Source organism: Lutra lutra, chromosome 1 (genome assembly GCF_902655055.1).
Source record: "Lutra lutra chromosome 1, mLutLut1.2, whole genome shotgun sequence".
In the NCBI taxonomy this organism is placed as follows: Eukaryota; Metazoa; Chordata; class Mammalia; order Carnivora; family Mustelidae; genus Lutra; species Lutra lutra.
This window is the reverse complement of record NC_062278.1, coordinates 132,132,775-132,149,094: the sequence shown is the minus strand read 5'-3', so window position 1 is coordinate 132,149,094 and position 16,320 is coordinate 132,132,775. Positions and strand designations below refer to the sequence as shown.

At 38.7% G+C, this 16,320-nt stretch overlaps 2 protein-coding genes across 6 annotated transcripts in view; one reads left to right on the top strand and one right to left on the bottom strand.

The window, feature by feature from the left end:
* The window catches only part of UBA5 (ubiquitin like modifier activating enzyme 5), a 28,778-nt gene extending 26,933 nt beyond the window's left edge, over positions 1–1,845 (top strand). Inside the window, exon 13 of the mRNA XM_047736994.1 lies at positions 1,496–1,845. Coding sequence (XP_047592950.1) covers positions 1,496–1,556 — 61 coding nt within the window. The 3' untranslated portion in view covers positions 1,557–1,845. The remainder of the gene's footprint in view (positions 1–1,495) is intronic.
* The window catches only part of NPHP3 (nephrocystin 3), a 57,138-nt gene that overhangs the window by 10,180 nt on the left and 30,638 nt on the right, over positions 1–16,320 (bottom strand). For all 5 annotated transcript variants that reach the window (XM_047736957.1, XM_047736939.1, XM_047736930.1 and 2 more), the window contains 4 exons: positions 15,214–15,352; positions 12,688–12,852; positions 2,196–2,290; positions 1,523–1,645 (listed from right to left, as the gene is read on the bottom strand). In XM_047736957.1, coding sequence (XP_047592913.1) covers positions 1,523–1,645; positions 2,196–2,290; positions 12,688–12,852; positions 15,214–15,352 — 522 coding nt within the window. The remainder of the gene's footprint in view (positions 1–1,522; positions 1,646–2,195; positions 2,291–12,687; positions 12,853–15,213; positions 15,353–16,320) is intronic.

The following is a 16,320-nucleotide window of genomic DNA, read 5'->3' as shown; positions in this document are numbered from 1 at the left end:
TGTTATAATTATTCTATCTCATTATTAGTTATTGCTGTTAATGTCTTATTATGCCCAATTCACAAATTAAACTTTATCACAGGTACGTATGTATAGGGAAAGATAATATATATAGGGCTCGGTATTATCTGTGGTTTCAGACACCCACTGAGGGTCTTGGAAAGTATCCCTCCATGGGAAGGGAGAACTACTGTATGGCAAAATGATCACCAGAGTAAGTCTAATTAATGTCTGTCCCTGTACATAATTGTAATCCCTGTTACAGGATTTTTTTTTTTCTTGTGATGAGAACTTTTAAGACCTACTTTCTTAGCAGCTTTAAAATATTCAATACAGAATTATCAACTATAGTCTCCATGCTGTACACCACATCCCCAAGACTTATTCTATGATTGGAAGTTTGTACCTTTCTATTCCTTTTACCCACTTTGCCTACTCTGACAATTACTAATCTCTTCTCTGTACCAAGGGCATGTTTGACTTTTGTTTTTGTTTTTTAGATTCTAGATATAAGTGAGATCATATAGTATTTGTCTTTCTCTAGCTTATTTCACTTAGTGTAATGTCCTAAGGATCCATCCATGTTGTTGCAAATGCCAAGATTTTGTTCTTTTTTATGGCTGAATAATATTCCATTGTTTGTATGTAATGTGCACATATATACACACACACATCTTCTTTATCCATTCATCTATTAAGGGACACTTAGGTTGTTTCCTATTTTGACTACTGTAAATAATGCTATAATGAACATGGTGGTGCATATATCTTCTCAAATTATTGTATTTGTTTTCTTCAGATAAACAGCAAGAAGTGAAATTGCTGGGTCATATTGCAGTTCTAGTTTAAATTTTTTAAGGAACCTCATACTGTTTTCCACAGTGGCTGTCCCAAATTACATTCCTACCAATAGTACATGAAGGTTCCCTTTTCTCTACATCCTTGCCAGCATTTGTTATCTCTTGTTTTCTTGGTGATAGTAATTCTAACAGGTGTGTGATAATATCTCATTTTAATTTTTAATTTGCATTTCCCTGATGACTAGTGATGTCGAGCATCTTTTCATGTATCTGTTGGCCATCTGGATGTCTTTTTAGAAAAATGTCTATTCAGATCCTCTGTCCATTTTTAAATCAGATTCTTGTTATTGATTTATAGGAGTTCTTTATATATTTTTGGATGTTAACCCCTTTGCAGATATACGATTTGCAAATATTTTCTCTCATTCAGTAGGCTACCTTTCCATTTTGTTTATGGTTTCCTTTGCTGCGCAGAAGCTTTCTTAGTTTGATGTGATTCCACTTGTTTATTTTGCTTTTGTTGCCTTTGCTTTTTGTATCAGATACAAGAAATCATCACCAAGACTGATGTCAAGCAGTTTACTGCCTATGTTTTCTGGGAGTTCTATGACTTCAGGTCTTATATTAAAGCTAAAATTAAAATGCCATTTTTCTTTGTTATACCAAACAACCACTTAACTCTGTTTTTTTTGTAGAAGGTGTTCTACAAATAAGTTTCTTACCTTTTATAAAGATTTTGAGACACAAAGAGATTGAGAAGGCAATCATGCAACTTCTGTTTACTTCCCTGCTGCTGAAAAAGCCAAGGGAGCTCATCTGCACTTCTCCAGGTCACTCGGTCCTGACTGTCAGAAGGGAAAGGACAACACTCAGTAATACCTTCCAACAAGGAAATTACCGCCAAAGACTTCAGACAAATGTTGAAGGGAGAAAAATGTGTTTGACATCTATCTCCGACTCTTTAAATATAATCTAATACTGAGAAAATTAGGTCAAAATCAGAAACTCTAAGAAATAATCTAAGATAATAAATACAGTGATATCAGGACCACTCATCAAACTCTCAAAGTGTTTTCCTAAATTTGAGCTTTAAAAAAAAAAAATCAACCCAAGTATATACACACGGTATACAGACACACACATATTTTTGAACGATTAAACTGGAATAAATAATAAAATGATCTTACATTGATTTCATGTAAGTTTAAATCTATAGCATGATATTAAAAGACTTACATAATAATCTCTTGTTCTTTTGCCATTAACAGGGGAGATGAATAAATCTTTTCTATAATAATTAAATTTTTATACATTAAGTTATAAGCAAAGGAAGAGAGAAGTAAAGGCACAGGGGTAAAACATGTTGCAGAAGAATAATACAGATATTCATAATACCTTAGCTGCATGGTGAAATAGTTGATTAGCTTTTGCCTACATGAAGAAATAATGGCTGGATCGTCCATGTATTCCAGTCTTACTGTTTCCCAAGCCTGGGAAGAAAAAGAAAAAATACTGCAGTTTATTTTCTGTAAGTGTCTGTATATCTAACAATTAATTTATAAACAGGAATTTGCAATTATTTTAATTTTACAGATGTATAATAGAGATGGCAAAAGACTTTTAAAATTCAGGATATGTTTATGTGATAAACTGATAAAGAATAAAAATCTCCTGGAAGCACTTAAAACACAATTTAATTTAAACTTCTAGTTACTGCAGTAAAAATTATCAGAAATGTGGACTGAAAAAGTACTGGAAAGACTATATTTAAGCAATACACAATAGAGAAAGATAAGCCTGTGAAATTACAAACATAGCACACCTGCAAATATAACGCAGCATACTCCCACAAAAGACTTCATTCACATTTGTATACATATAAGTCAACCACGGCATTGCAGGTGGATAAGAATTATACCATTTGATAGGTCCTAAACATTTACTACTACATACTACAGTCATGCCTAGGACCTTACTAGGATCAAAAATCCATCGATTCACTTCACAACCTCTGTAGTAGGCTAGAAAAATCTGCCCAAGGCTTACAGAATTTATCCAAGGTTACAGAGCTGTTAGCCGTGAAGAGCCGAATTGTGAACTAAGGCATGCCCACTTGCTGAGTCCAAGCTCTTAAAACATAAATAATGATACCAGCAATCAATAATACTTACAGTTGAAAAAAACATATTTTCCTCTTTCAGAAAGAAACTGCTTTTTAAAGTATTTTAAGTCCCTCTTTATCCCCAGTTTCACTTTCTGCAGCCTTAGCTGCCCATGGGCAACTGGGATTTGAAGGGAGATGATCCTTGATATTATAGTCAGGTCCATATGATGTAATGCTAGATCACAGTGCCCACATCATTCACCTCACTTCATCTCATCAGGTAGGCATTTTACCAGTAATCTCACATCATTATAAGAAGGGTGAGTACACTATAATATTTTGAGAGAGACCACATTCACATAACTTGGGAGTACAGTATATTGTTACAACTGTTCTATTATTATGTTTGTTAATCTCTTACTATCCCTAAATTGTAAATTTAACTTTATCATGGGTATTACTTAAAGAAAAAACATAGTGTATATGTGGCTTGGTACTATCCCGGTTTCAGGCATTAACTGGGGGTCTCAGAAGGTGTCCGCTGGGGATAAGAGGGGAATGCTGTAATAGTCATTTCATAAAGGTACTTCATAAAAATGTTAGCCCAATTTTACATTTAATCTAAAATCAGTGCAAAAAATTTGGTAATGCCAAATTTCAGATTTCAATTTTTTTTTTTTTTAAGGATTTTATTTATTTGTCAGAGAGAGAGGAGAGCGAGCGAGCACAGGCAGACAGAATGGCAGGCAGAGGCAGAAGCAGGCTCCCCGCCAAGCAAGGAGCCCGATGCGGGACTCGATCCCAGGACGCTGGGATCATGACCTGAGCCGAAGGCAGCTGCCTAACCAACTGAGCCACCCAGGCGTCCCTCAGATTTCAATTTTGTCTTGTAGTTGAAACATTTAAAATAGCATGATGGTGGGGCGCCTGGGTGGCTCAGTGGGTTAGGCCTCTGCCTTCGGCTCGGGTCATGATCTCAGGGTCCTGGGATCAAGCCCCGCATCGGGCTCTCTGCTCACCAGGGAGCCTGCTTCCTCCTCTCTCTCTCTCTGCCTGCCTCTCTGCCTACTTGTGATCTGTCAAATAAATGAATAATATCTTTAAAAAAAAATAGCATGATGGTACGATGGCTTTTAAAAATTTTTTACTTTTAATTTAAATTCAACTAATTAATATATAATGTATTATTAGTTTCAGAGGTACAGGTCAGTGATTCTTCGGTCTTTTTTTTTTTTTTATGTTATATTAGCCACCACACAGTACATCATTAGTTTTTGATGTAGTTTTCCATGATTCATTGTTTGCATATAATACCCAGTGCTCCATGCAACACATGCCCTCCTTAATACCCATCACTGGGCTAACCACCCTCTGCCCCGGCAAAACCCTCAGCTTGTTTCCCAAAGTCCATAGTCTCTCAAGGTTTGTCTCCCCCTCCAAATTTCCCCACTTCATTTTTCCCTCCCTTCTCCTAATGTCCTCCATGCTATTCCTTATGTTCTACAAATAAGTGAAACCATATGATAACTGACTTTCTTTGCTTATTTCACTTAGCATAATCTCCTCCAGTTCTATCCATGTTGATGCAAATGTTGGGTATTCATCCTTTCATGGCTGAGTAATATTTCATTGTATATATGAACCACATCTTCTTTATCCATTTGTCTGTTGAAGGGCATCCTGGCTCCTTCCACAGTTTGGCAATTGTGGACATTGCTGCTATGAACATTGGGGTGCATGTGGCCCTTCTTTTCACTGCATCTATATTTTGGGGGTAAATACCCAGTAGTGCAATTGCTGGGTCATATGGTAGCTCTATTTTTAACTTATTCTGGAACCTCTACACTGTTTTCCCAAGTGGCCATACCAACTTGCATTCCCACTAACAGTGTAGGAAGGTTCCCCTTTCTCCACAACCTCTCCAACATTTATTGTTTCTTGCCTTGTCAATTTTTGCCATTATAATTGGGGTCAGGTGGTATCTCAATGTGGTTTTGATTTGGATTTCCCTGATTGTTAATAATGATGAACATTTTTTCATGTGTCTGTTAGCCATTTTATGTCTTCTTTGGAGAAGTGTCTGTTCATGTATTGTTTCAGTCTTGGTAATTTGTAGGTTTCTAAGAAGACATCCATTTCTTCCAGGTTGCTTAATTTACAGGCATATAGCTGTTGATAATTATTTCTGATGATTGTTTCTATTTCCTTGGTGTTAGTCAACATCTCTCCCCTTTCATTCATAATTTTATTAATTTGGGTCCTTTCTCTTCTCTTTTGGGTAAGTCTGGCCAGTGGTTTATTGATCTTATTCTTTCCAAGAACCAGCTTCATTGATCTGCTCTACTGTATTTCTGGTTTCTAATTCATTGATCTCTACTCTAATTTTAATTACTTCTCTTCTCATGTGTGGCTAAGGGTTTATTTATTGTTCTTTCTCTTTTCTCCAGTTCTTTAAGGTATAAACTTAATTTGTGTATCTGGGATTTTTCTTTTTTTTTTTTTTTGAGTGAGGCTTGGATGGCTATGTATTTCCCCCTTACAACTGTCTTTGCAGTATTCCATATGTTTTGCACCAATGTGTTTTCATTCTCAATGGTTTCCATAAATTGTTGAAGTTCTTTTTTGATTTCCTGATGACCCAAACATTCTTAAGCAGATGGTCTTTAGCTTCCAAGTGTTTGAATTTCTTCCAATTTTTTTCTTGTGACTGAGTTCCAGTTTCAAAGCATTATAGTCTAAGAATATGCAGGGTATAATCTCAGTCTTTTGGTATCAGTTGAGACCTGATTTGTGACCCAGTCTCTGGTCTATTCTGGAGAGTTTGATGATGAATGAGTATTCTGCTATTTTAGGGTGGAATATTCTGTATATATCTAAGAGGTCCAGTTGGTCCCATGTATCATTCAAGGTCTCATATCTTTGTTGATTTTCTGCTTAGATGATCTATTGCTGAGAGTGGAGTTTTGAGGTCTCCTATTATATTATTATCAATATGTCTCTTTATTTTGGTTAACAGCTGGCTTATGTAGTTGGCTGTTCCCCTGTCGGGGGCATAGATGTTCCCCAATTTTAGATCCTCTTGTTGGGTAGACCCTTTAAGAGTGATATAGCGTCCTTCTGTATCTCTAACTATAGTTTTTAGCTTAAAATTTAATTTGTCTGATATAAGAATTCTACCCCAGCTTTCTCTTGAGGTGCACTGGCATGAAAAATGGTTCTCCGTTGCTTCACTTTCAGTCTGGAAGTATCTTTAGGCGCAAAATGAGTCTCTTATAGACAGCATATGGATGGGTCGTGTCTTTTTACCCAATCTGCAACCTTGGGCTGTTTCATGGGAACATTTAGGTAATTCATTTTGAGAGTGATTATTGAAAGATATTTTAGGGGCGCCTGGGTGGCTCAGTGGGTTAAAGCCTCTGCCTTTGGCTCAGGTCATGATCCCACGGTCCTGGGATCGAGCCGCGCATCGGGCTCTCTGCCCAGCAGGGAGCCTGCTTCCTTTCCTCTCTCTCTGCCTGCCTCTCTGCCTACTTGTGATCTCTGTCTGTCAAATAAATAAATAAAATCTTTAAAAAAAAAAGGTATTATTTTATTGTCATCATGTTGCCTGTGAAGTCCTTGTTTCTATAGATCATCTCTGTAAATTTCTGTTCTATGTCACTCTTGGCGTCTTTCTCCTTTTATAGGACTCCTTTAATATTTCTTTCAGGGCCAGCTGGGTGGTCACATATTCTTTCAGTTTGTACCGGTCTTGGAAACTCGTCTTTCCAGCCATTCTGAATGACAGCGTGTCTGGATAAAGTATCCTTGGCTGCATATTCCTCTCACTCAGTACCCTGAACATGTCTTGCCAACCCTTTCTTGCTTGCCAGGTCTCTCTAGACAGGTCTGACATTTTTCTGATGTTCTTCCCTCTGTATCTAAGAAATCGCTTCCCCCTCACTGCTTTCAAGATTATTTCCTTGGATCTAAGATTTGTAAATTGTACTATTATATGTTGTGGCATTGATCTGTTTGTTCTCATTGATCTTGGGAGGGGTCCTCTCTGCCTCTAAGACACGAATGCTTCTTTCCTTCCCCAGATTAGGTAAATTCTCAGCTACAATTTGCTGAAATATATCTTCTAGACTTCTCTCTCTTTCCACCCATTCAGAGATCCCAATAATTCTGATATTGGAGTCTTTCATTGAGCCACTATTCTCTCTCAGTTTGATACCCTGGTTTTATTTTATTTTATTTTGTTTATTTATTTATTTGACAGACAGAGATCACAAGTAGGCAGAGAGGCAGGCAGAAAGAGAGAGAGAGAGAGAGGAGGAAGCAGGCTCCCCGCTGAGCAAAGAGTCTGATGCAGGGCTCGATCCCAGGACCCTGGGATCATGACCTGAGCCGAAGGCAGAGGTTTTAACCCACTGAGCCACCCAGGCGCCCCTCGATACTCTGGTTTTAATTTGTTTTTCCCATGCCACCTCAGTTACCTTCTTTTCTATCATCTTATGCTAATTTGTTCTGCTTCATTCACCCTGGCAGAGTATCTAGTTTAGAGTGCATTTCATTCATAGCATTTCTAAGTTTTACCTGATTAGATATAATTTCTGCCCTTACAGATTATATATTGTCATTAATATTTTTCTCAAGCCTAGATATCACCTTGATAATTGTTACTCTGAAGTCAATTTCTGACATCTTGGTTATATCCATATCCATTAGTTCTGTGGAGAGGCCTCAATCTCTGAATCTTTCCTGTGTTGGGGGTTCCTCCTCTTAGTCATTCTGTTAGGGGTGGTTAAGAGAATGTAGAGAGTCCAAATTATTGACCACAACCCAAGCAAGATGTACCTGTTTTACAGGGACCTTAAAGTTGTCCCCTCTTGTTCTTCCAGTCTGTCTTCTGGGGGAGGGCCCTGCTACACTGTTACTCAGGCAACTCTGTTTGGACAGAGTTGCCTTGCCCCCTGTGGGGGGGTGATAGGCTCGGTGAAAACCCGTTTTGGGGGGCTTTTGTTCTGTAGTGGCTTTCTGCATCTCTTTCAAGAGTCAGAGCATAAGTGTCCATATCTAATACTCTGTCTCAGAACAGAGAGATCACAGTCTGCTCTTCACTGAGCTCTTCAGGCCACACTGTCTCCCTCTCGGTCTATGTTGCTAAATACCATAGCGTCCTGGGTTGTGCGCCCCACAGCAGCACTCCCAGCCCTTGCTCCCAGGGCCAGGCACGTCTCTGTCCTTTGTGCTTCTAAAACCGCAAGCCAACCCCTTTTGCAAGTATGCCCCAGTAGCTTCAGATTTTAGTCTGGGGGGCTGCCCTAAAGTCCTTTCCCTGACACTACCAGTTTGGGAGTCTGAGCCCGGTCCCCAGTGAAGGAAGCTTTTGTGCTCTGGCACAAGTTCCCGGAGGCTCCCTCTCCTTCCATTTATCTTTCAATATTACCCACAGAATCACGGCTCCCCACTTTATACCTCAAGACCAACTGCCAGAGATATTCTGTTTGTAGAGACCCAGATATATCTTCTTACATCTCAGGCTGATTTCATGGGTGTTCAGAATGGTCTGATAGATATCTAGCTCAATTCAGGGAACCAGCTGAAATAGGATCCCCTACTCCTCCACCACCTTTTTTCTTGATTCTTCAGTCTTATATAATACTGAGTGCTCAGTACATCATGTGCCCTCCTTAATGTCCATCACCCACTTACCTCATCCCCTACCCTTTCCCCTCCAGCAAGCCTGTTTGTTTCCTACGATTAAGATCTCTTATGGTGTCTACATCTCTGATATTGTCTTGTTGTATTTTTTCCTCTCTTCTCCACTGAACCTCTGCTTTGTTTCTTAAATTCCACATATGAGTGATATCATGCAATAACTGTCTTTCTCTGATTGACTTACTTCACTCAGCATAATATCCTCTGCTTCCATCCACGTCATCGCAAATAGCAACATTTCATCTTTTTGATGGCTGAGTAGTTTTCCATCACACACACACACACCCCCAAATCTTCTTTATCCATTCATCTGTCAATGGACACCCAGACTCTTTCCGTAGTTGGGCTATTGTGGACATTGCTGCTGTAAACATTTGGGTGCACGTGCCCCTTCAGATCACTACATTTGTATCTTTGAGGTAAATGCCTAGTAGTGCAATTGCTGGGTCATAGAGTAGCTCTGTTTTCAACTTTTTGAGGAAAATCCATACTATTTTCCAGAGTGGCTGCACCCGCTCACATTCCCACCAACAGTGTAAGAGGGTTCCCCTTTCTCGGCATCCTTGCCAACATCGGCCATTCCTTGATTTCTTAATTTTAGTCATTCTGACTGGTGTGAGGTGGTATCTCAATGTGTGTTTTTTTGTTTGTTTTTGTTTTTTAGATTTTATTCATTTATTTGTCACAGAGAGAGCACAGGCAGAGGGAGAGGCAGGCAGAGGGATAAGCAGGTTCCCCAATAAGAAAGGAGCCTGATATGGGACTTGATGGCCAGGACCCTGGGATCATGACTGGAGCCCGAAGGTAGACGCTTAACCCACTGAGTCACCCAGTCACCCAAAACCACCCATGTGGTTTTGATTTGTATTTCCCTGATACTAAGTGATGTGGAGCATTTTTTCATGTGTCTGTTGGCAATTTGTATGTCTTCTTTGCAGTCAAATGCTCTACCCCTGAACTATACCCCCATGTATGTCTTCTTTGGAGAAATATCTGTTTCTATCTTCTGTCCATTTCTTGACAGGATTATTTGTTCTTTGGGTGTTAAGTTTGGTAAATTCTTTATAGACTTTGGATACAAGTTCTTTATTTGATAAGACATTTGCAAATACCTTCTCCCATTATGTCAGTCATATTTCAGTTTTGTCAGCTGTTTCCTTTGCTGTGAAAAGATTTTTATCATGATTAAGTCCCAACAGTTCATTTTTGCTTTTGTTTTCCTTGCCTTTAGAGATATCTCTAACAAGAAATTGCTTTGGCTGAGGTCACAGAGGTTGCTGCATGTATTCTCTCACATTAAGGTCTTTCATCCATTCTGAGTCTATTTTTGTGTATGGTGTAAGAAAATGGTCCAGTTTCATTCTTCTGCATGTGGCTGTCCAATTTTCCAACACCATTTGTTGAAGAGACTGTCTTTTCCATTGGATATTCTTTCCCGCTTTGTCAAAAGATTAGTTGACCAGAGTGAGGGTCCACTTCTGGAGTCTCTATTCTGTTCCACTGATATGTGTCTGTTTTTGTTCCAGTAGCATACCATCGTCCCAATTACATCTTTGTTGTTTTTTTTTTTTTTTTTTAAGATTTATTTATTTATTTATTTGACAGACAAAGATCACAAGTAGGCAGAGAGGCAGGCAGAGTGAGAGGAGGAAGCAGGCTCCCTACCAAGCAGAGAGCCCGATGTGGGGCTCGATTCCAGGACCCTGGGACCGTGACCTGAGCTGAAGGCAGAGGCTTTAACCCACTGAGCCACCCAGGCACCCCCCAATTACATCTTTGTAATAGAGCTTCAAGTCCAGGATTGTGATGTCACTAGCTTTGGTTCTCTTTTTTAACATTTCTCTGGATATTGAGGGTCTTTTCAGATTCCATACAAATTTTAGGATTATTTGTTCCATGAAAAAAGTGGATGGTATTTTGATAGGGATTGCACTGAATGGGTAGTTTGCTTTGGGTAGCATAGACATTTTCACAATTTTTGTTCTCCAATCCATGAGGAAAGAATGTTTTCCCATTCCTTTGTGTTGTCCTCAATTTCTTTCATGAGTGTTCTGTAGTTTTTAGAGTACAGATCCTTTACCTCTTTGATTAGGTTTATTCCAATGTATCTTATGGTTTTGGGTGTAATTGTACATGGGATCGACTCCTTAATTTCTCTTTTTCTCTGTCTCATTGTTATTGTATAGATATGCAACTGATTTCTGTGCATTAACTTTATATCCTGCCACTTTGCTGAATTCCTGTATGAGTTCTAGCCATTTGGGGTGGAGTCTTTTGGGTTTTCCACATTGCATATCTTGTCATTTGTGAAGAGTGAGAGTTTGAGTACTTCTCTGCTGATTCAGATGCATTTTATTTCTTTTTGTTGTCTGATTGCTGAGGCTAGGACTTCTAGTACTATGTTGAACAGCAGTGGTAATAGTGGACATCTCTCTCATGTTCCTGACCTTAGGGGAAAAGCTCTCAGTTTTTCCCCCACTGAGAATGAGTTTTGCTGTGGCCTTTTCCTACATGGCTTTTATGATCTTGAGGTATCTTCCCTCCACCCCTACACTGTGAAACGTTTTAATCAAGAAAGGATGCTGTACTTTGTCAAATGCTTTTTCTGCATCTATTGAGAGGAGCATATGTTTCTTATCCCTTATTAATGTAGTGTGTCATGCTGATTGATTTATAGATATCGAACCACCCTTGTGGCCCCAGACTAAATCCCACTTGGTTGTGGTGAATAATCCTTTTAATGTACTGTTGGATCCTATTGGCTAGTATCTTGGTGACAATTTTGGCATCCATGTTCCTCAGGGATAGTGGTCTGTAATTCACCTTTTGGTAGGGTCTTTGTCTCGTTTTGAGATCAAGGTAATGATGGCCTCATAGAGAGAGTTTGCAAGTTTTTCTTCCATTTCGATTTTTTGAAACAGCTTCAGAAGAACAGGTATTAGTTCTCTAAATGTTTGGTAGAATTCCCCTGGGAAGCTATCTGGCCCTGGACTCTTGTCTGTTGTGAGATTTTTGATTACTGCTTCTATTTCCTTGCTGGTTATGAGTCTGTTCAGGTTTTCTATTTCTTCCTGTTTTAGTTTTAGTAGTGTGTAAGTTTTCAGAAATGCATCCATTTCTTCCAGATTTTCTAATTTAAAAAAAAATTTTTTTTCTTTATTTATTGAGAGGGAGAGAATGAGTGGTAGTGAGAGACAGAGGGAGAGAGAGGGAGAAGCAGACTCCCCACTGAGCAGGGAGCCTGATGTAGGACTCGATCCCAGGACCCAGAGATCATGACCTATTTTTATTGATTTGAGGTGTTGACCTATTTTTACTGATTTGAGGGGGGTTTTCTGTGCCTCCTGGATTTGAATGCCTGCTTCCTTCCCCAGACTAGGGAAGCTGTCCTCTATAATTTGCTTCAATATACCTTCTGCCCCACTCTTTCCTCTTCTGAGATCCCAATTATTTTAATATTGTTTCACTTTATGGTAAGACTAATCTCTTGAATTTCTCCCCTTGTGGTCAAATAGTTGTTTATCTTTCTTTTTCTCAGCTTCTTTATTTTCCATCATTTTGTCTTCTATATCACTAATTCTCTCTTCTGCCACATTTATCCTAGCAGTCAAAGCTTCCATTTTATATTACATCTCATCAATAGCCTTTTTAATTTCAATTTGATTATATTTTAGTTCTTTTATTTCTCTAGAAATGGATTCTCTAGTGTCTTCTATGCTTTTTTCAAGCCTAGCTAGCTATCTTTATAATCATTATTCTGAATTCTAGTTCTGACATCTTACTTATATCCATACTGATTAGGTTCCTGGCAGTTAGTACTGCCTCTTGTTCTCTTTTTTTGAGGTATGAGTTTTTCCATCTTGTCATTCTTACAGAAAGTGGTCGCTTTTCTATTTGTAGACTTGCAGCTATTCTTTTCTTTGATCTCCAGTTGAGTTCACAGGTGTTCAGAATGATTTGATAGCTATCTAGCTGAGTGGGACCAGACAAAACTAAGATCTCCTACTCCTCTGCCATCCTGGACTATCTCCCGGTATGTTGACATTTAAAAGTAAAAAACCTTATTAAAAAAACACTTACCTGTAGATGTTGAAACTTGAGCAAGCCACAACCATAAGTCAATAAGCACATTTTGTGTAAACTGTGAATAAGGGAGGTCAAGACAGCCCAGGAAAGCTCAGGGTAGAGTTCCATCAGTTCTGATTCACTCACGCCATTGTGACTAACATTTATGAGGCAGAGAATCTAGGTAAAGAAATGAATTAAGAATGATCATAAGCCATCTCTATAAGTAAGAAAAAGCCATTAAAATTTCCATAACTCGGGCGCCTGGGTGGCTCAGTGGGTTAAGCCGCTGCTTCGGCTCAGGTCATGATCTCAGTGTCCTGGGATCGAGTCCCGCATCGGGTTCTCTGCTCAGCAGAGATCCTGGTTCCCTCTCTCTCTCTCTGCCTGCCTCTCTGTCTACTTGTGATCTCTCTCTGTCAAATAAATAAATAAAATCTTAAAAAAAAAATTTCCATAACTCTTTTAAGGTTATTAACTTCTTATTCAAACTTATTGTTCAAATGATTTAATAAAGCAAGAAACATATTTTTTAGAATAAAACACACTTTCCAAAATATAATAATCAGAAATAAGATAGTGTATACAGCAAATCTAGCATGTGAAAGACAACACACAGAAAAAAGTTTGATGAAAATTAAAACCTCTGTAGGCGCCTGGTGACTCAGTTGTTAAGTTGTTAAGTATCTGCCTTCAGCTCAGGTCATGATGGGGCCCTGGGTCAGGCTCCCTGCTCAGTGGGGAATCTGCCTCTCCCTGGAGAGTTTGCCTCTCCCTCTGCCCTCTGTCCCTCCCTTTCTCTTCGCTTGTGCTCTCTCTCAAACAAACAAATAAAATCTTTTAAAATAAGAAAAAAAATTGGAACCTCAGGAAATAGATTAAAACTAATGACAAAGTTCCAATTTGGGGAAGATGGTAGAAGAAAATGGTTCTTCTACTATAAATGCCTGTTAACATAAGACAATATATAACGAAAACCTTTAAAAGCATAGGTGAGCCTGCAAAAGGGAAAGAGAAATCTCCCAGGTGCCAAAAATGAATAGGAAAGCAAACATCGGAGGGCTAAGTGCTGGAGCTACTGTCCCTGGGGGAAGTGAGGGTACCGGCTAGGCAGCAATCTCAGTAATTTAAGGGCTTGGGTTTTTACACCCACAGTGGGGATGGAAGGTATGCCCTTAAACCCGGTAAGGTGAGTAGCTGGAACTAGAAAGCTTGCCAACACCAGAAATCTTAAGAGCTGTACTCTCAGTGAAGGGGTGCATAGAAAACATTGGCCCACGGACCAACCACGCAAGAAAGTTTAATTTCAAGCTCTAAAGTTCAAGACACTGTGGTACTAGCAATGAATAAGCAAAACTGGAACAGAAGAGCTCAGAAAACAAACTCCTGTTAATTTGTTGAGTGTGATATCCAAATCAGCAGAAATGATGTGCTATTTAGTAAAATGAAATTAGCTGGCCATATGATAAAAGATTAAAAAGCAGATTCCTTCCTCACATAATAAACAAAAATAAGTTCTTAAGGACTCACACAGGAAGAACGAAAATTTAAAACATTTTAAAGGGAAAAATACATGTATGAACATTTTTTATGGTAACAAAATATTTTTGGATAATAGAAGATTTTTATTTTTATTTATTTTTATTTTTTTAAAAATATTTATTATTTATTTGACAGAGAGAGATCACAAGTAGACAGAGAGGCAGGCAGAGAGAGAGAGGGAAACAGGCTCCCTGTCGAGCAGAGAGCCCGATGCGGGACTCGATCCCAGGACCCTGAGATCATGACCTGAGCCGAAGGCAGTGGCTCAACCCACTGAGCCACCCAGGTGCCCAATAGAAGATTTTTAAAATAAGATATAACAGGAAAAAACCATGAAAGATACTATTGATAAATCTGACTTCAACAAAATAAAACTCTGTATAATGAATGATACTAAAAAGTTAAGACAAGAAACAAACTGGAAAAAGATATTTATCTGCAAATTCTGTAACAGAATTTGTATTCAGTATGCAGAATGTTTAAGAGCTCCTAGAGATCAATAAGAAAGACAACTCAATTAAAACTCATGTAAGAAGGCCTGAATCAGCAATTCACAGAATAGGAAACAAGAATAGCCAATAAACATGAACAGATGAAAAATTTCAATGGTAATCAGGAAAATGCAAATTTCTTGAGCTATCACTTCTGGCCACAGGTACATTGTGGCAGCCAGCTTTCCTGTATATGCTTGAAATATACTTAAGCACAGATTTAAAAATAATTACTATTTTCTTCAATTCACACATAAATGGAAACTTTTATGAGTTTTTTTTTCTTAAGATTTTATTTATTTATTTGACAGACAGAGATCACAAGTAGGCAGAGAGGCAAGCAGAGAGAGAGGGGGAAGCAGGCTCCCTGCCGAGCAGAGAGCCCCTTGTGGGACTCCATCCCAGGACCCTGAGATCATGACCTGAGCCAAAGGCAGAGGCTTTGACCCACTGAGCCACCCAGGCGCCCCCAAACTTTTATGAGTTTTATAAGTTTATTATCCTTTACCTGTTTCATTAGTTCTTTATCCATATCATTTGCCATGGACTCCTGGAAAGATCGCAGAGCAAGTCTATATAATGAAATAGTATCTTGACACTGGAAACACTGATGAAGGATTTTATCTAAATTGCCTGCTCTTCCAGCACTGTTGGAATTGAGAATAGATTTAATTTCTTATAGACAGCCAACATCTGCGAAAAATTTGGGGTAGATAAAAACAATGTGGTCTCTATTTTTTATACTTCAAATGAAAACAGAAATTCAATAAAACATGATATAGGAATATGACACTTTTATGGGGCTGCTTGAGTCATCAGTATTATTTTAGTATACTATTTAGCTCAATTCAGTGAACACATGCTGGGAACCTACTATGTGTCAAGCAATTACTGCACATTATGGAACACAGAAATGAGTAAGTCATGGTTCTAATCATCTAGAAACATGCTACCTACATACAAGAAGCAGGAAAATAATTATAAATGTTATTAGTTAGCCATGCAAGTTAAATTTATTTAGAGTCAGGATTTAGGAGCCATCAAGCTAAAGACAATCAGTAAATAGGGTAGTTTGTTTTAAAATATTACACATTATTCACCAATAGTTTCTTTTTAAAATAGGAAGATATATAGAGAAGAAGAAATAAACAAAAGTTCTATAGGCCCTCTCTATAGGCCTAATAAACTTTCTAAGGGCCTAATATATATGGGAAGCCATTTCAGATTTCTTTCTAAATTGGCATTGCTGTACATCAATTTTATTTAAACCAAAAGTCTCATTTATGGCCCAGCAGGCACACATTGTACATCTGCCTTGTAAATGAGCAGCCTAAAGGAAAACCATCTGTCTGTAAGATATGGACCAATGGTCCTACCGTCTGCATTTTTTTTTTTTTTTTTTTTTTTTTTTTTGACAGAGAGATCACAAGCAGGCAGAGAGGCAGGCAGAGAGAGAGGAGGAAGCAGGCTCCCCGAGAGAGCAGAGAGCCCGATGCGGGGCTCGATCCCAGGACTCCGAGATCATGACCTGAGCTGAAGGCAGCAGCTTAACCCACTGAGCCACCCAGGCGCCCCCCGTCTGCATTTTTTGATGTTAAAACACATGATTCCTGCC